The sequence below is a fragment of the Saimiri boliviensis genome, chromosome 13 (genome assembly GCF_048565385.1).
Source record: "Saimiri boliviensis isolate mSaiBol1 chromosome 13, mSaiBol1.pri, whole genome shotgun sequence".
NCBI lineage: Eukaryota > Metazoa > Chordata > Mammalia > Primates > Cebidae > Saimiri > Saimiri boliviensis.
Window position 1 is genome coordinate 73818127 of NC_133461.1, and position 20491 is coordinate 73838617.

Consider the following 20491-nt stretch of genomic DNA (forward strand, 5'->3'; position numbering starts at 1 on the left):
TTAAAGGCTGAAGGGAGATAATGGAAGGTTATTATTGATAGAAGGTTCTCAAAGGTCTGTATGGGAATTGCTCTGGCCGGAGGCATGTGGCCCATGTGCTCTCCGGCAGCTCTTACCTTCGAGATGTTCATGACACAGCCAGCAAGAGCACGGCCTGGATGGGCGTGGCTGTCACTGGCCACTCTCCCAGCTTTGGGAACTTGCCTGACATCAGCCTGTGGCCTAAGCGGGCGATCTCCCCAGCTCCCACTTCTGTCTGGCATTATGTCCACTGTTTCAACTCCCTGTATTAACTAGCCTTGGCTTCCTCACCAGGTGGAGTGGATAAAGGGGATCCGTGGTGAATAATGATACAGGTGGGGCTAACCTCGGACCATGTCGATAACAGCTTTGTAGAAATATATTGAACATACAAAGTATTCATGGATCAAACAGCACTTTAGGCTGGCTTTAAGGTTAAAGCATAGCTTTGACATGACAGACCTAGATTGGAATCGCAACTCAGCCACTGATCAGCTGCGATGGACCTTTAAGTGAGTCACCTTCCCTCCCTGAGTGTCACCTAAGCTGCAAAATCCAGTCTTGCTTCATAGAACTGCTGTGAGGATTGAAAGTGAGAATTTAGAGACCCTGGCACGGTGACTGGCACACGGGACATGCTCAGAGGAAGCTCTAGTTATTATTCAATGTCTGAACAGTCTCATCACAGTTTTAACTTTCACTGCCTGACTCCGCCCCAGGTTCTAAGCCTCTCTTTTTTTCTTAAAATTTGGATGGACAAAAGATGGGCATTGTAGAGTTAATTGGAGCCTCCCTTATAATTAGCCATTTATTAAATGTTTCTTTGTGGTTTAAAATTAGCATTTAATTTGAATACTTACCCTACTGCTGTTTCATTTTCCCTGCGTGATTTGGAAATGTCAAGAGTGGTGGATGTGAAATACTACCGACTCAGGATTTGAACATGTGAGAATTAATGACAGTGGATATTTTAAAAAAGCAGATGGGATCATTAAATTATTGATGATGTTTTTTTGCTGCAGTGGAGTTATAAATAATACATGTTTAAAGGGCTATTGCCTTTATATTTCTTTATGGACAACTAAAGAATGTTCTCATTTTGAGTTTAAAGAGAACTGACAGTTGGAGTAAGGTCAACAAACATGTTCATTTGTGCAGTTTCTATGCCAAAAAACCCTCAAACTTCAAACAAGAGCATAATCAATTGTATATAACCATATCAAATTGTCTTTATTTTCAGGTCAGAATGAAGTACTGGATCTAATTTAGCAAGTGGGAGTGGAGGGGAAGCTTAAAATAGTTTTTATAATAAAAGTTTCATATTAAACAGTATCACCCCTTTTTTTCCTCAGAAAACCTCCAAAGTGAAATGAGCTTCTATGAATAACACACAAAAAAACCCCAACAATTATTCTCTGAAGGCTATCCATTTCCTAGCACATTCGCTCTTTAGAATGGATTTCTTATTTATTATTATTATTTTTTTCAAGGCAGGCTCTCATCTCACTCTGTTGCCCAGGCTGGAGTACAGTGGTGAAATCACAGCTCACTGTAGACTTGATCTCTTGGGCTCAAGGGATCCTGTCACCTTAGCCTCCCAAGTAACTGGGACTACAGGCAGGCACCGCCACACCCAGCCAAGAATATATAATTTTTTTTAAAAGGGACGATATAGAGGGACTGGGGACAGATAGTGGGGGAAACTATGAAAACGACTATGGTTACCCTCCACCCAGCGTTGGCTTTTTATGCATCTGTGAGTTCCCAGAAGTCATATGCAAAATTCTGTTTAATCTGCATATGTATATGGGGAGGTATAGGATCCACAGTTTTTCTTTCTTTCTTTCTTTCTTTTTGAGACGGAGTTTCATTTTTGTTACCCAGGCTGGAGTGCAATGGTGCAATCTCAGCTCACCGCAACCTCTGCCTCCTGAGTTCAAGCAATTCTCCTGCCTCAGCCTCCCGAGTAGCTGGGACTACAGGTGTGCGCCACCACACCCAGCTAATTTTTTTTTGTATTTTTAGTAGAGATGCGGTTTTACCATGTTGGCCAGGCTGGTCTTAAACTCCTGACCTTGGCCTCCCAAAGTGCTGGGATTACAGGTGTGAGCCACCATGCCCAAAGATCGATAGGTTGAATCGGACTCATGGACATGAAAAAGTTAAGATCCACTGCTTCTTTCTAGTTCCCTTTAAAAATGGCTACGAGGAATGAGGGGTAAAGTGGAGTGGGCAATAAGGCCCAGGAGACACCAAAGCACCTCCAATATTAATTAGCTTCTTTCCGTCCAGGGCTCCACGTATCCCTCCACCTCTCTTCATCCTTTCCACCTCATGAAACCATGGACAGCACTCTAGAGTTCAGATTGTTGCAACAATATAGCTGAACAAAAACAAATTCCTGGAATATGAACATGAAGCAATATCAAGTAACATGAGGAAAAAACAGAATGTCTTTAAATCTTTTGTTTTTTGATTTTTTAATTTTATTTTTTGAAAACATGTTTATTTTCTCCCCATGTGGTTGCTTTTAACTTTCGTCTCTGTAATTTTCTTTCTTTTCTTTTCTTTTTTTTTTTTAATTAAAGATGGGGTTTCACCATGTTGGTCAGGCTGGTCTTGAACTCCCGACCTCAGGTAAGCCTCCTGCCTTGGTCTCCAAAGTGCTTGGATTACAGGCGTGAGCCACCGTGCCTGGCCCTCTTTGTCTCTTTTTTTGAGATAGAGTTTCACTGTTGTTGCCAAGGCTGGAGTGCAATGGCGTAATCTCAGCTCGCTGCAACCTCCACCTCCCGGGTTCAAGTGATTCTCCTGCCTCAGCCTCTGGAGTAGCTGGGATTGCAGGCACCTGCCACCACACACAGCTGATTTTTGTATTTTCAGTACAGATGGGGTTTCACCATATTGGTCAGGCTGATCTCGAACTCCTGACCTCAGGTGATCCACCCGCCTTGGCCTCCCAAAGTGCTGGGATTACAGGCGTGAGCCACTGTGCCCAGTCCTTTTTTTTTTTTTTGAGAAAGGGTCTTACTCTGTCACCCAGTCTGGAGTGCAGTGACATGATTGGGGCTTACCACAGCCTTAAACTCCTGCACTCGGGTGATCCTCCCACCTCACCCTCTCAAGTAGCTGGAACTATAAGCGCATGTCACCATGCCCAGCGAATTGTTTGTGTATTTGTTGTAGAAACCTGGTTTCACCATGTTGCCCAGGCTGGTCTCAAACTCCTGAGCTCAAGGGATCTGCCCGCCTGGGCCTCCCCTAGTGCTGGGATTATAGGCATGAGTCGCACCATGCCTGGTCTTTCTTCAGTTCTAATTCCTCTTTAACCAACACTGATCTGGTCAGAGGCTCAATTAATTAGAAACCCACTGACACTAAACTTATACAGAAAAGAGGAAAATTATAAGAAAACCAGTTTAACAAGGATGTTTATTTATTTATTTTTGAGACAGGGTCTTACTCTGTCACCCAGGTTGGAGTGAAGTGATGCCATCTCAGCTCACTACAGCCTCTGTCTCTCAGGCTCAAATGATTTTCCTGCCTCAGCCTCCTGGGCAGCTGGGACTACAGGTGCACGCCATTATACCCTGATAATTTCTGTATTTTTAGTAGAGATGGGGTTTTGCCATATTGCCCAGGCTGGTCTCGAACTCCTGACCTCAAGTGATCCATCTGCCTCAGCTCCCAAAGTGCTGGGATTACCGGCATGAGCCACTAAGCCCAGCACATTTCTTTACTTTTGAGATAGGATCTTGCCTCTGTCTCCCAGGCTGGAGTGCAGGGGCATGATCTCAGATCACTGCACTAAACCTACTAGGCTCAAGTGATCCTATCACCTCAGCCTCCCAAGTAGCTGGGGCCACAGGCGTGCACCAGCATGCCTCAGCTAATTTTCTATTTTTTTAGTAGAGACGAGATCTCCCTATGTTGCCCTGGCTGGTCTTGAACTCCTGGCCTTAAGAGATCCTCTTGCCTTTGCCTCCCAAAGTACTGAGATTACAGGCATAATTCACCATACTTTGCAATAAGAATATTTAAATAAATGTGAAAATATCCAGGTGTATCCATTCTTCTCATTCTCTGACATCTAGTCTCTAGTCCTGGATGAGCACTGAACTCAGAAACTCAGAAAGACAAGGCACTGGAAGCCTGGAGTCAGAAACAAAAACAAAAACAAACTTCTGTTCTCTCTAAGCTGCATTCATTAAGACAGAAATTTGATCAACTGGAGAACTCACGAGTCAGAACAAACTTGTTGGGACCTAGCATGAGCTTTACCTGTAATTGGAGCTCAGTGAATGCCCCTGATTACGGTTGAGATTGCACCACAGAAAGCTCTCAGCCACTCACAGGTGTTCGTCCTCCAGGGGTCCTGTCTGCCTCAGCATTTCCTCTCTGCCTTTCTTCACCTTTCTTGCATGAAGCCACATCTAGGCTGCTAGGAAATGTGATGACTCATCTGACATCAGATCGCATCCTTTTTATTCATCCTTCATGTCTGCCTCAGTCTCTGATACTGGGAATAACTGTGTGAAGTCATGGGGATGTTTTGATTTTTCAGAAGACACACACAGATTGCAGTGGACTTCTGATGATGTCAAGGTTGGATGTGTGCGGCTGATAGCTCTTTGTTTTCCACAATCTTTTGCCTAGAAAAAAGGAATCCAAGTGTGTTTTAACTATGCCGACCAGCAAAGGGCAGGGATTCCTTCACGGGGGCTTGTGTCTCTGGCTGTGTGTGTTCATACCTTTCTTTAAAGGTAGGTTTTATTTCTGCTTATCTGTTCCCTTTGTAGCTACATGCATTTACTCTATTTTCTAGTGTGCTTGAGAAGATATATTAATAAAAGATTCTATGGTCTGCATAGGAGCCACCACTGTTACAACTGCTAATTAATCTATTTGTTTTTTATTCATTAGGTGTAACATAAAAGATGAAATCTGAGGGGTAGGGTGGGGAGGAGAGGACCATGAAACATAGTGTAAGCCATATTTTATTTTATTTTCCCAATTAAAGTATAAGAAGAAGAATAAAAGAATAAAGCATAAGAAAGTATAATAAGAATTATTATTAACAAAGAATAATGTTTATTATTCTTAATAATAAGTTTATTAACAAAGAATAATAAGAAGAATGTTTTCTATCATCTCTGCTGTGGCTGTACTGAACCTATTTATTTATAGTCATGTTCAATATTTTTTCAAAGTGATAATTTATTTGCCAGCTGATATTATTACTCAGTCAATGAACCCTTCCATTTTCTAGGTAATCACGTTCATTTCGGGAAAACATGTCACATTACTATGCTGAAACGTGTCTCAAGAGTAAGAGAATTCATTTTAAAAGTTACAACTTAGCAACTGACAACTGCTGGTCTGCTGAACAAAATCACATTTCTTTGCTGTTAGGTTTGCAGGGGACTTGCTTTTCAAGGCTGACGGAGGGTTTATCTGCTATAAAATGTCTCAAGGAGGAAGACAGTGGGTAATGAGGAGGATTAGTTGTTGTCTGTCATGGAGAAATATGTTTACCATGATTAATTGTGATGGCAAGAATGACGTTTTACCTTAAATTTGTCCTTCCTGCTAAAACCCGAGTGTTTCAGGGTTTCTAAAGGCATTCGTCAGGCAACTCTTAGCATTTGGTAATTTAACAGAGAGCTTTTCATTCATTTTGCCTCAGCTTTTCAATCCCTTTCCATTTTTTTATTTCAATATATAAATCCCTTTGATAAATTAGTGGAATCCTATGTTAGGTATAAAATTTGAACTCTGAGGGAAAATGCAAAGGGGGTAGTAATGAAATGAATTATGTCAAATGAGGACAAGTAACCCCACTTTTAAGATTTTCTTGGACAACAAAGAGATATGCATAAAATTATTGTCTAGAATTTAGTGAATGAATGTGCTATTATTTCAGAACCATGTTCCATTTTTTAAAAAAATGTGTCAAGTAAATATGCCTTAAAAACCTTGCATTCTCAGAAATCTCCAAAATAACTGAATTTCAAAGTTGATTTTTATTTTATTTTAAGTTCTGGGGTGTATGTGCAGGATGTGCAGGTTTGTTACACAGGTAAACGTGTGCCATGGTGGTTTGCTGCACCTATCAACCCATCACCTAGGTATTAAGCCCAGCTATTTTTCCTAATGCTCTTCCTCCCCTGACCCCTCAGGCCCCAGTGTGTATTGTTCCCTTCCCTATGTCCGTGTGTTCTCGTTGTTCAGTTCCCCGTTTTAAGTGAGAACATGCAGTGTTTGCTTTTTTGTTCCTGTGTTAGTTTGTTGAGGATAACAGCTTTGAGCTCCATCCACGTCCCTGCAAAACACATGATCTTGTTCCTTTTTATGGCTGCATAGTATTCCATGGTGTTTATATACACCACATTTTCTTTATCCAGTCTATTATTGATGAGCATTTGGGTTGATTCCATGTCTTTGCTATTGTGAATAGTGCTGCAGTGAATGTACGTGTGCATGTACCTTTATAATCGAATGATTTATATTCCTTTGGGTATATACCCTGTAATGGGATTGCTGGGTCAAACGGTATTTCAGGTTCTAGGTCTTTGAGAAATCTCCACATTGTCTCCCACAATGGTTGAACTAATTTACACTCCAGTGTAAAAGTGTACCTATTTCTCCACAGCACCACCAGCATCTGTTATTTTTTGACTTTTTAATAATTGCCATTCTGACTGGTGTGAGATGGCATCTCACAGTGGTTTTGATTTGCATTCCTTTAGTGATCAGTGACGTTGAACTTTTTTTCATGTTTGTTGGCCACATAAATGTCTTCTTTTGAGAAGTGTCTGTTCATGTCCTCAAAGTTGATTTTTTAAAAGAACTTGACTTGCCAGGACCATCATGAAATTATTAGTCATTTTAGTTTGCTTGGTGCAGATTCCCCAGCTAAGCACCTTGCTGGTGATGTTAGTTGGATCCGTATTTTAGACAAGAAAGGGCAGGATTTTCCTTAATTACTGGAAAGAGTCTAGTGCCATGAGTAAGACCAGGCGTCCCCAAACTTTTTACACAGGGGGCCAGTTCACTGTCCCTCAGACCGTTGGAGGGCCGCCATATACTGTGCTCCTCTCACTGACCACCAATGAAAGAGGTGCCCCTTCCTGAAGTGTGGCGGGGGGGCCAGATAAATGGCCTCAGGGGGCCGCATGTGGCCCGCAGGCCGTAGTTTGGGGACACCTGAGTAAGACTGAGTTACTTTAGTTACATAAACAAAGATTCCAAGCCTTGTGTCTACTCCTTTACATCTGCAGTGCCTTAGACTTGAAGAAATGCTCTGACCAACATCATTTGCTTTGATATTGCTCTAGTCCTGAAATGCAGGCATTGCTGTTTTTATGGTAAAGGTGAACAGCTGAGACACAGAGGGTGGGGTGAGATGGGTGCTGGTGGAGCACGCACAGGTGGGGAAAGCACCGGGATGCAGTCATGGGCTGGAACGTCCACTCCCCACAGGGCCTGGGAAGAATTGCCCAGAATGTTTGCAGTGGCCAGTGGCCCCGGCTAGCTATAACTCTCCCCTGTGTTTGGCCTCGCAGGCTGTGCAGGCTGTGCAACTGAGGAGAGGCTCTTCCACAAACTGTTTTCTCATTACAACCGGTTCATCAGGCCCGTGGAAAATGTTTCCGACCCCGTCACGGTGCACTTTGAAGTGGCCATCACCCAGCTAGCCAACGTGGTGAGTGCTCTCTGATCAGAGCTTTCCCCAGCATTGTATTTTTGCACGTGGTAAATGGAGGAATTTTAGAAATACAGATAAACGCAAATCTACACAAGATCTGGCCCTTCAAAGCCATCCCCATTTGGGAAGGAGGCATTTTTTCCACCGATGTTGCAAATGTCTGTGTTGAGGCAGTGTTTTTCCTGGAAGTGCTTTTGGAGCTAGTTTATGAAACAGAGTTGCAGGGGAGTGAGAGGGAGCTCACTTCATGGGGCACCCATTATGCACTCAGCACCTGTTTACACTGTGTGGCCAACACCTTCATCTCACTGCTGAGGAAACGGAAGTTCGGTTAAGTGACTTTCCCAGGGTCGTACAACTACGAAATGGCAAAATTGAGATTGAACGCCAAAGCTCATGCCATTTTTACTCCACAGTTAAAATTGCTTTAAGGCCGAGAGCAGTGGCTCATGCCTGTAATCCCAGCACTTTGGGAGGCTGAGGCAGGCAGATCCCTTGATCTCAAGAGTTTGAGACCAGCCTGAGCAACATAGCAAGATCCTGTCTCTACAAAAATGCAAAAATTAGCTAGGTGTGGTGGCACATGCCTATAGTCCCTGCTACTAGGGAGGCTGAGGTGGGAGGATTGCTTGAGCCCAGGAGGTCAAGGCTGCAGTGAGCCCAGATTGCACCACTGCGCTCCAGCCTGGGTGACAGAGCAGGAAAAAAGAAGAAGAAAGAATTGCTTTAAGTATTCTATGTTATATGAGAAGAAAAAAATGCAATTTCATTCAGCCTTGGAAAAAAAAGAAGATAAGAATTTGAGGATTTAATTTAATTCTTGCTATGGTGTTCAAGGGCAAGCAGGACCCGAGCTTGTTATTTCGATAATCTGTGCTCCCCCATTGCAGGGAGAGGAGGTGGCGAGGCCCATACTCTTGGGTACAGCAAGGTCTGGGCTCCAGGGTTCAGACCAAATTCCAGGAAGATGCAGGCTTAGAAGCAAAGGAGGTCTGAAGCACCTCCAGAGAGGGGCGCTAGAGCATTCCTGAGGCCACAGCACACGGAGGGAGAGCCCTGCTCTTCAAGTCAGCCGTAGCCATGAATGGCGAAGGGGGTCTCCTTCCTCCCAGACTTTGCTCTGTGGATGAGGCGATGGTGGCCCTTCTGGGTACACCTGGGGGAAGACAGACATGAGTCAGACATGAGTCTGACATGAGTCAAGCCCCACTGCCTTCTCCAGTCCATCCTTCCCAGGGGATGAAGAAGACCCTGGCCTGGTCCTCTGTCTGTGACCCAGGCTAGAAATGTGCATGCACAGGCTGAAAAAAATAGAGCCAGATGTTTCCCCTCACCTGGATGTGCCCTCCCATCCTTTAGTGAGCATTTATTTAGTGCCTGCTCTGATTCCCTTCCCAAGCCCAGTAGCTTTGTCCTGGTTCCTGGTCTCCTGCTAGGCTGGAAGCAGTTCTTGCAGCAGACCGGCTTGCTGTGAACGGAGAGCTGAACTGAGTTTCCTCTGAAATCTGTGAGGGACACTTCTCTGCATGGCATCACTCCACAACCCTGCTGGACACGCCCTTGCAGGAGGTTATTCTGAAGTTGGGGGTGGGAGGGCTGGTAAATGCAGATTTTGACATTTACATTTGGTTGCTAGTATCAGAGATTAAAAGAAAACCTACAACCTTTACAAAAGAAGTTTATTCCTTACTTACACAACAGAAATCTAAAGGTTAACAGTCCAGGAGATTAACATGGGTCAGTTTCATGGTGTTAGTGGTTGCACATCTATGTTCAGTTGCCCAGGTTACGCACTGCACAACTCCAGGGATTGTCAGTCCCACGGACTGAGATTCTAAAGGCATAAACCAGATGCAGCAACAGTGACCAGGGTTCCTTCCTTCTTTCTATTTCACCACTCTTTGCAGGAGGCTTCTTCTCTTGGTGTTGCCTCATGGTTCAAGATAACTACTGCATTTCCATCCTCACATTCGCATTCTTGGCAAGAAACAGAAGGAAGGGAGAAAAAGGGCGAAGTGTACACCCTAGACTTCTGTGATTTCCATAAGAGCTGTTGCTTTCCATCTCATTGACTATCTGCAGCTGTAAAAGAGACTTGGAACCGCAGGATTTTTAAATGAGTTTTTATTTCTTGAGATCATTATAGAATGACATGCAGTTCTAAGAAATAACAGAGGGATGCCTTGTAGACTCTGCCTGTTTCCCCCACTAATGTGCCCTCCGTTTCTGGAATTTTCTCATTTCAACAATGGTATACGTAACTGGAATCATAAAGTAGGTAAACTTGGAGGACTGGGTTTTTCCCTCAGCATCATCCCTTAGAGATTCCTCCGAGTCATTAAGTGTATCAGTAGTTCATTCCTTCTGGTTGCTGAGTGCTTTGTTTTTGGGGTGTTTTTTTTTTTTTTGAGATAGAGTCTCACTCTGTTGCCCAGGCTGGAGTGCAGTGGTGTGATCTCGGCTCACTGCAACCCACACCTCCCAGGTTCAAGTGATTCTCCCGTCTCAGACTCCCAAGAAGCTGGGATTGCAGGCATGCGCCACTATGCCTGGCTAATTTTTGTATTTTTAATAGAGATGGAGTTTCACCATGTTGGCCAGGCTGGTCTTGAACTCCTGACCTCAAGTGATCTGCCAGCCTCAGCCTCCAAAGTGTTGGGATTCTAGGTGTGAGCCACCTCACCTGGCCCATGGTGCTTTGTTTATTAACTTGTTGAAGGACATGTGAGCTGATTCTAGTTTTTGGTTGATTACAAATTAAGCCCAGGAGTGCAATAGCTGTGTATTGTCAGGTGAACTTGGGGTGGCCGAGAGAAGTGGCACAGCCAGGAGTCTCTGTCGCCCCCTCCCTTCTGGAAGGCCTTGGGTTCCTCTGTCTGATCCCCAGCTTAGCTCTGGAACACCAGTGCTTTACCTGGAAGTGTGTTTGTGCCATGCAAAATGACCTCAGCCAGAAAGTTTTCTGTTTCTTTTCAGTGCAGGAGCAAGGTCAAGTGCTCCTTGGGGAGATCCAGGACAAAGCCCCTGCCCAGTGTTTGTGCTGGCCTGGCGTATCTGAAATGACAAAGATAAAGCCTTGGTGCAATGCAGCCCACTTGGCCTTTCTGATCCGAGTCTCTGAGTCTGCTGCTGCTCCAGCAGTGAGTCCATTTGAAATCATAAGTCAAAGCCTTTGATGCAGCTGCTGTGTCAATGAATTGATTCTCCCAAGAAGGAGGTACAGGGTGATGTCACCAGGAATGGGGTTGATGCTCTGTGTCTTTGGACTCCTCCAGTAGGGACGTCTGATAGCAGTGCCGTGCCCATTGGTGGGAGCTGGAATTGGGTGGAGAGAGTATGACTTGCCAGACAGGTCCTGTTCCACAGGGTCAGCAGACATCTCTGAAGGTGTCCATACCCCCATGGGCCATGTCCATACCACCTGGAGCTTCTCCCAGCTTGTGGAGGTGAGGCTGTGGAGTTGGCTCTTGCTAACTGATCTCAGCCCTCTGAACACAGTGTGTTCATTCAGAGAGAAAGCAGGCTTTGGAGGCAGTTTGGAGGCCAGTCGCCTTGCCGGCCTTCCTGGAACCGAGACTGCAGGGCTAGTCCATTCCTGACCAACAGTGAGTGGATTTATGGACACGGCCCCTGCTGGACTCTGCAGATTGCAAGGGGACTTTCATCACCAGAAGGCACGGACCGCGGGCTTTTGTAATTGTAAAGCCGCGAAGTGGTGAACCAGTGGATAAGTACAGATCATTTGTTTGCTTCCCGGGACTCACAGGAACCCATACTGCAATTTCTTTGCTGAACTTTCAAACCCTGGGGCTTACCCTGTCTTGTCACAGGCCTGTCTTATCACAGGCCCATTTGAAAGAGGGAGCCTGGCAGGGTTACTGTTGAGAGTTTTCCAGGAGGGGCAGCAGTGAGGATGGAGTAGGGGAGAAGAGAAAGCAGGGCAGCCACATGGCCCAGGGCAGCCTGGTGTCTGAGCCTGGCCACGGCTCCGCTGGCCACCGTCACAGAGCTCATTTACTCTGGAGGGTGCCTGAGTGTCTTGGGAAGCAAGGTTGGCTGAGGAAGACTTGAGACTCTGCTGCTGGACACTGGGGACATACCCACAGCCCCAGGCTGCCACCCGCAAGGCTGCTCGAGGTGTCAGCTGTGTCTTTGGTAGTTCTCCCACTGAGAGGTGGTAGCTTAGGAGCTCATCACATTTGGGATGTCACCTGGAATGCTCTTCCTCCACATGGCCCTGACTCTCTTCTGGTCATTTAAGTATCTGCTTAAACATTACCTTCTCAGAGAAGCCTTCTTTGCCCATCCTGTCTAAAATAGACGTGGATGTGCCTGAGACTGTGTGCATGAGTGTGCATGAGTGTGTGTGCGCATGAGTTTGTGTGTGACTGTGTGAGTGTATGCACGAATGTGTGTATGAGTGTGTGTGAGTGTGCATTCGTGTTTGCATGATTGTGTGACTGCATATGTGGACGAGTGTGTGTGTGCATGAGTGTTCATGTGAGTGGGTGACTGCGTGTGTGTGCATGGATGAATATGTGATGATTAATGAGGTGTGTGTACATAAGTGTGTATGTGTGTATGAATGTGTGCCTGTTCATGAGTGTGTGGTTGTGCATGAGTGTGCACGAGTGTGTATGTGTGTGAATGAGTGTGAGCTTGTGTGAGTGTGTGCGTATGAATGCGATTGTGCGTGTGTGCATGAGTGTGTGTGTATGCGTGCATATGGGCGTGTGTGAATGTGTGATTGTGTGTGCATGAGTGTGTGTGCTCACACATGGATGGTTCCATCTGTCTTTGTCTTTATAGGCTTTATCGCTATCTTATGTTATAGTATAGATCTATTAGTAATTTTATGTCTCCCATCTGACAGCTAAGACACATGAAGGCAGGACATCCCAGTATTTGTAGAGCACATAGTGGTTACTAAATACGTATTTGTGTGTAGTGAATGATTGAAGTGGTGACTTGGGTGGGGGTAGTGGTAGTGGGTGAGAAGCAGCTGCCAGCAGGAAACTCCATGGTGGCCAAGGCTGACGTATTTTTTTTTTTTTTAATTTGAGATGGAGCCTTGCTCTGTGGCCCAGGCTGGAGTGCAATGGCGTGATCTTGGTTCACCGCATCCTCTGCCTAGCATTCAAGCGATTCTCCTGCCTCAACCTCCTTAGTAGCTGGAATTACAGGCACCCACCACCACACCCAGCTAATTTTTGTTGTTGTTGAGATGGAGTCTCGTTCTGTCACTAGGCTGGAATGCAGTGGTGTAATCTTAGCTCACTGTAACCTCTTCCTCCCAGGTTCAAGTGATTCATTCTCCTGCCTCAGCCTCCCAAGTAGCTGAGACTATAGGCATGAGCCACGACGCCCAGCTAATTTTTGTATTTTTCAGTAGAGCCGGGATTTCACCATGTTGGCCAGGATGGTGTCGCTTTCTTGACCTTTTGATCCACCCGCCTCAGCCTCCCAAAGTGCTGGGATTACAGGCATGAGCCACTGCCCCCTGCCCCCCTATTTTTCTGTATTTTTAGTAGAGACGAGATTTCACCATGTTGGCCAGGCTGGTCTCTAACTCCTGACCTCAGGTGATCCACCCACCTCGGCTTCCCAAAGTGCTGGGATTACAGGCATGAGCTACTGTGCTCTGCAGAGGCTGACATCTTAAGGTAGGTTCCCCTGGCAGGCTTTCAGGACTCAGAGCCTGGAAAGCCCTGAGGCTTGAGGTTGGGAGGAATTTAGGGAACAGGCAGAAACACCAAGCCGGGTTGGAATCCCCACCACGGTCTGCAGCACCTCCCTCCCTCCTTCCTGCTGTCGCTCTTCTTTTCCTTCCTTCCTTTCATGGAACTAGAAACCTGTATAGGCTGCAGAAATCAGAAGCGCTTCACAGAAGAAGTGAGACTTAAATCATCTCTGGAAGAGTTTAAAGCCACGTTTAAGGGGCTGGGGAGATGTGGAAATGCTGCATTTCTGGTTGCATGCTGGATGCTTTTCAGACATTGCCTTTCTGTCTTCTTCCATTGGCATGAATAAGTCAGATTTGGTTCTTTTTAGTTGTCATTTCTGCTCTAAGACCTCTATGGCAAGCACATTTGAGGCTAAACATATTATTTCTTCTTCCCAGGATGAAGTAAACCAGATCATGGAAACCAATTTGTGGCTGCGTCATGTATGTGCCTATATCATGTGTCAGCTTAATGATGTCCAATGGATAAAACCCATAAGCACTTCCTTCAGCACTGTCTGCAGGAAAAAAAAAAAAAAAAAGCAACCCATAAGCACTACCTCGCTCCACCTCCACCTGGTTATAGAATATAAAATATTATCCACTAGGTCATCTCCAAAGCCTAAAGTTCAGCTCTGGTAATAGCTGACTTGATGCACGCTTCACAGGTGCAGACACCTAGTGACAGAGGTCCCTCTGACATAGAGATTTCCATTCTTCTTGGTTGCTGCTCTCAGACCTCCCATTTTTATCTGTAACTTGAGCTCCAGGGTCTGAGGCGTGCCTGCTCTTTGATCCCTGCTTGACCAGGCTTGGGAAAATCAGTAGCTGAGCATAGGAAGATGTATGTGAGATTCCCAGCAGCTGGTGTTATCAGTTATACCCTTTCTTCCTTAAGAAAGTCTTGGCCGGGTGCAGTGGCTTACGCCTGTAATCCCAGCACTTTGAGAGGCTGAGGCAGGTGGATCACCTAAGGTCAGGAGTTCAAGACCAGCCTGGGCAACACGGTGAAGTCCCGTCTCCAGTAAAAATACAAAATTAGCCAGGTGTGGTGGTGGGTGCCCGTAATCCCAGCTACTCAGGAGGCTGAGTCCAGAGAATCTCTTGAACCTGGGAGGCAGAGGTTGCAGTGACCTGAGATTACGCCACTGCACTCAAGTCTGGGTGACAGAGCATGGCTCTGTCTTGAAAATTAAAAAAAAAAAAAAAAAAGGAAAGAAAGGAAGTTTTAATTTCTTATACAGATTTTGTTAAAAAACAAGACAAAACTTACCATCATACCCTTGAGCTTTTTGATATTAGAAATGGGTTGCCACTCCAGTGTGAGTATGGCTCATGGAATATGGAAGTTGAGCCAAAAACTTTGATGAGCTAACTAATAACCAATAGATAATCATCTAATGAAATATTTGCCCAAATCAGCTCAGCTACTTAGCCCCCTTTTCCCCATGGATATAATTGTCCAGATTTTGATAGAAACCAATACATTCTTCAAATAAGAATGTATTTTTGGCCAAGTTCAGTGGCTCACGCCTATAATCCCAGCACTATGGGAGGCCAAGGCAGGCAGATCACAAGGTCAGGAGATCGAGACCATCCTGGCCAACATGGTGAAACCCCATCTATACTAAAAACACAAAAGAAAAAAACAAAAAGAAGAACGTATTTTTTTTTCCTTTTTTTTTTTTTTTTTTTTGATGGAGTCTTATTCTGTCATTCAGGCTGAAGTGCAGTGGCACAATCTTGGCTCACTGCAACCTCCACCTCCCGGGTTCAAGTGATTCTCCTGCCTCAGCCTCCTGAGTAGCTGGGACTGCAGGTGAGTGCCACCACACCCGGCTAATTTTTTGTATTTTTAATTGAGACGGGGTTTCACCATGTTAGCCAGGCTGGTCTCAATCTCCTGACCTCATGATCCTCCCCACTTGGCCTCCCAAAGTGCTAGGATTACAGGTGTGAGCTACCATGCCTGGTATATTTTTCTTTTTCAAAAACAGCTGTTGAACCATCATAAAATTATCATTGGAAGAAAGTTATTAAGAAATGAATTTTTTTTTTCCAGACAGTGTCTCACTCTGTCAACCAGGCTGAATACAGTCATGCAATCTCAGCTCACTGCAAACTGTACCCCCCAGGTTCAAACGATACTCCTGCCTCAGTCTCCCAAGTAACTGATATTTCAGGCATGTGCCACCGCCGCCGGCTAATTTTTGTATTTTTAGTAGAGATGGGCTTTCACTATGTTGACCAGGCTGGTCTCGAACTCCTGATCGCAAGTGATCTGCCCACCTCGGCCTCCCAAAGTGCTGGGATTACAGGTGTGAGCCAATGGGACTGACAAGAAAGTTTTTAAGAAATTTTAAAAGCCGATTTCTATTTATGTTAGATCTGGAATGATTATAAATTGCGCTGGGATCCAACGGAATACGACGGCATTGAAACTCTTCGCGTTCCTGCGGATAAGATTTGGAAGCCCGACATTGTTCTCTATAACAAGTATGGGTCTCTGACCACTGCAGTCTCTTTCCAAAGCTCCTGTTGGTGTATTCTGGCCCATAGCAAAGGGAGTGTTACTAATGGTGTCTGACTTACTTTTCAGTGCTGTTGGTGACTTCCAAGTTGAAGGCAAGACAAAAGCTCTTCTTAAATACAATGGCATGATAACCTGGACTCCACCAGCTATTTTTAAGAGTTCCTGTCCTATGGATATCACCTTTTTCCCTTTTGATCATCAAAACTGTTCACTAAAATTTGGTTCCTGGACGTATGACAAAGCTGAAATTGATCTTCTAATCATTGGATCAAAAGTGGATATGAATGATTTTTGGGAAAACAGTGAATGGGAAATTATTGATGCCTCTGGCTACAAACATGACATAAAATACAACTGTTGTGAGGAGATATACACAGATATAACCTATTCTTTCTACATTAGAAGGTTGCCGATGTTTTACACGATTAATCTGATCATCCCCTGTCTCTTTATTTCGTTTCTAACTGTGTTGGTCTTTTACCTTCCTTCGGACTGTGGTGAAAAAGTGACACTTTGTATTTCAGTCCTGCTTTCTCTGACTGTGTTTTTGCTGGTCATCACAGAAACCATCCCTTCCACCTCTCTGGTGGTCCCACTGGTGGGTGAGTACCTGCTGTTCACCATGATCTTTGTCACACTGTCCATTGTGGTGACTGTGTTTGTGTTGAACATACACTACCGCACCCCGACAACGCACACCATGCCCAGGTGGGTGAAGACGGTTTTCCTGCAGCTGCTGCCCCAGGTCCTGCTGATGAGGTGGCCCCTGGACAAGACAAGGGGCACAGTGTCTGGAAGCCTTGCCAGGAGGCCCACTAAGGGCAAGTTTGCGAGCCGTGGGGAACCCAGACATCTTAAAGAATGCTTCCATTGTCACAAATCAAATGAGCTTGCCACCAGCAAGAGAAGATTAAGTCATCAGCCGTTACAGTGGACGGCGGAAAATTCAGAGCACTCACCTGAAGTTGAAGATGTGATTAACAGTGTTCATTTCATAGCAGAAAACATGAAGAGCCACAATGCAACCAAGGAGGTAAATGTGCGTCCCCTCCACAAGCCTTCGGGCACTCCGGAGACACAGTCAGACCTTTAGTGTGAGTTTTGTTCCTGAGAGGGTCAGGCAGCCTTGCTGAGATCTGGCTCTGTTATTACATGGTTATGGATGGACTGACAGGGTCAGATCTGCCAGTGGAGTGGGGTCAGGTGCCAACAGCCCCAGATCAAATCTCCACCTCTAGAAATGTGAACTCAAGCAAAATTTGCTTAAAATAAACATTCAAGGCCAGGCGTGGTGGCTCACACCTGTAATCCCAGCACTTTGGGAGGCCAAGGTGGGCAGATTGCCTGAGGTCAGGAGTTTGACCAGCATGGCCAACATGGGGAAACCCCATCTCTACCAAAAATATAAAAATCAGCCAGGTGTGGTGGCACAGGCCTGTAATCCTAGCTACTTGGGAGGCTGAGGCAGGAGAATCACCTGAATCCAGGAGGCGGAGGTTGCAGTGAGCTGAGATTGTGCTCCTGCACTCCAGCCTGAGCAACAGAGCAAGACTCCATCTCAAAAATAAAAATAAATAAATAAACATTCAGGGCAACCTCAGTTAATGAAACCAAGAGCTCCAGCCTGGGCAACATAGCGAGGCCCTATCCTATCAACCAACCAACAAACAGATTAGCAGTCATGTTGGTGTGCACCTATAGTCCCAGACATTTAAGAGGCTGAGGTGGGAGGATTGCTTGAGCCCAGCAGTTCGAGGCTGCAGCCTGGGAGACAGAAGACAGAGCAGGACCCTGCCTCACACACACACACACACACACACACACACACACACACACACAAACAACCCCTGAAAGAGAAACAGCAGCAAATAAAAAGATAGAGAAAAGCTGCCCCAGAGGGAAGGAGAAATGAGCTCAGAACAGCGTGCAGCCTGGGAGTGCTGGGAGAAGTGAGAGAGGCGGGAGTACATTCGTTCCGGCAGCTCTGGTCCCACTTCTCCTACTCAAGAGGGATTTAGGTGCTGGTGAAATGAGCCCCAGGGATATTTTTAGCATTCATGTACTCTGCTCCTGCTGCCCAGAGTCTAATATAGCAGCATGCACCTCCCTCAGCCTCCAAAGACAGAGCTCAAGAGAATCATGCCAATTTCCCACACCACGTGGGTGACTAGCTGAGGTCATCTGCAACTCAGGCCGGGTGTCTGGGTTTGACCTCGGACTGCAGCTGCCCGGCAGCCATCGCTTCTGGTGAAAGGAGACTGTGAAACGGAAAGGAGACCGTGAGACTGCCCTGCCCTGTTGGTGCAGAGGGCAGACGCTCTGAATGGCTGTCATGCAGGTATGTCACGGGACAAGAGAGCCCAGAAAGATTCACCTTCATGGTGACAGCTTCATAAAATTTAAAATTTTTATCTCTACAATAAATACAAAACTTAGTGGGGCGTGGTGGTGGATACCTGTAATCCCAGCACTTTCAGAGACCAAGGCTGGAGGATTTTTTAAGGCCAGAAGTTTGAGACCAGCCTGAGCAACATATTGAGACCCTGTTTCTAAAAAACAAAAATTTTTTTCTTTTTTTTTAAAAAAATGTTTTTTAATGTACCCAGCCTGTTGTCCCAGCTACTTGGGAAGCTAAGGCTGGAGGATTGCTTAAGCCTAGGAGTTCCAGGTTCCAGTGAGCCACAGTCACACCACTGCACTCTAGCTAGGGCAACAGCAAAATCCTGTTCCCAAAAAATTATTTTTAAATCTAAGAGACAGCTGCTGTTGACTTAATCACTACCAGTTAGGGCTCTTAAGACGCAACTGTGGAGACAGTAGCAGAAGTCTGGTGGGTCAGGAACTGCGAGAAACACAACTAGCTCTCCACGGCCAGCATCCCTTCCAGGGCTGGAGGACAACCTCTTCCTGATAAAGGGGTCCTCAATCATACTCCACATCCGCCATCCCCAGGGGCACCCCCCGCCTCAAACTCATTCCCCAGACCTGCCACGGAGCCAGACTATCCAGCGTTGCAAAGCATGAGTCTAGCTCTCTGAGTAGCTGCTTCTCAGGAGTGTCTCTTGCAGTTAGGAAAGGTCCCTGGTAACCCACGGAGTCAGGGCTTTACCGGAGAGTCTGCTGTCTGAGGCACTCATGGAGGCTGTGCATCCGCCCTCGGCAGACAAAACAAAATTTCTTATGTGTTGATTTGCAGTAGCTTTGAAGATAAAAGAAAAAAAGAAAGAAAAAATTTCTTATGTGTCTTATACAGGAGACATGGATTCACCAAAGTAATACCAATATTCTCTTTATTTTTATTTATTTTTTGTTTTGATTTTGATTTTTTATTTTTAAAGATGTGGTTTCACCATGCTGGTCAGGCTGGTCTTGAACTCCCGACCTCAGGTGATCTGCCAGCCTTGGCCTCCAAAGTGCTTGGGTTACAGGCGTGAGCCACCACGCCGGGCCAATTTATTTATTTTTTGAAATGAAATCTCTCTCTCTCCCACCCAGGATGGAGTGCAGTGGTGAGATCTTGGATCACTGCAACCTCCGCCTCCCAGGTTCAAGCAATTCTCCTGCCTCAGCCTTCTGGGTAGCTGGGATTACAGGTGCCCACCACTATGCCCAGCTAATTTTTGTATTTTTAGTAGAGATGGGACTTCACCATGTTGGCCAGGCTAGTCTCAAACTCCTGACCTCAGGTGATCCGCCCGCCTGCTTTGCCAATATTTGCTTTAAAAAGTACCAGAGAAATCTCCTTTGAAAAAGAAGCAGCTAATTGATGAAACAAAGCATATTTCTTATGGTTTTGTTTTTTTAAACCAGCTCTAATTTTTGTTTGCATTTCAGGTAGAAGATGACTGGAAATACGTGGCCATGGTGGTGGACAGAGTATTTCTTTGGGTATTTATAATTGTCTGTGTGTTTGGAACTGCGGGGCTATTTCTACAGCCACTACTTGGAAACACAGGAAAATCTTAAAATGTATTTTCCTTTATGTTCAGAAAGTTACAGACACCATATTTGTTCTGCATTCCTTGCCACAAGGAAAGGAACACAAAGGCTTCCTACCCTAGTCCCGCATCTACTAAAGCCAATGGCTAGATGGAAAAAGAGGACTTTCTTGTACATTGGGAGGTGGAGTATCCTTCGATGTAGCACAGGGGAAGAAGTGAATGTGTTACGACACTAGTGCCCAGATCAGGCGGTACCCACGGTTACAGTATTAGGCCACGCTTCTTGTGTCTGTGTGTTTGGCTTCCAAGGACATGAATCACTTATACTACAGCCTAGCTATGTAATTAACATCAAGCCACACTACGAAGAAGTTTTGCTGTACCTCCAGTGAATGCCATTTCTCAGTATCATGACATGTGAGAGGTGAACCCTGGGAATTGGACCTTGCAACATTTGTGAACTGTTTGCAACACTTGGGAACTATTGCATCCTTGATTTCTTGTGCGTGTCTCTGTGATGTAGCTCACACCTCTCAGCATTATTTGATATGTTGTTTTTTTCTTTT

General features: G+C 45.4%; 1 protein-coding gene across 1 annotated transcript; it reads left to right on the forward strand.

Annotated features, from left to right (window-relative positions):
- The first annotated feature begins 4353 nt into the window (after positions 1-4353).
- On the forward strand, positions 4354-20491 carry CHRNA6 (cholinergic receptor nicotinic alpha 6 subunit). The gene is made up of 6 exons (XM_003942377.2): positions 4354-4784; positions 7587-7726; positions 13851-13895; positions 15838-15947; positions 16051-17017; positions 19819-20491. Exons 1-6 carry the CDS (start codon positions 4706-4708, stop codon positions 19948-19950), a joined length of 1473 nt encoding a protein of 490 aa, XP_003942426.1. The 5' UTR covers positions 4354-4705; the 3' UTR covers positions 19951-20491.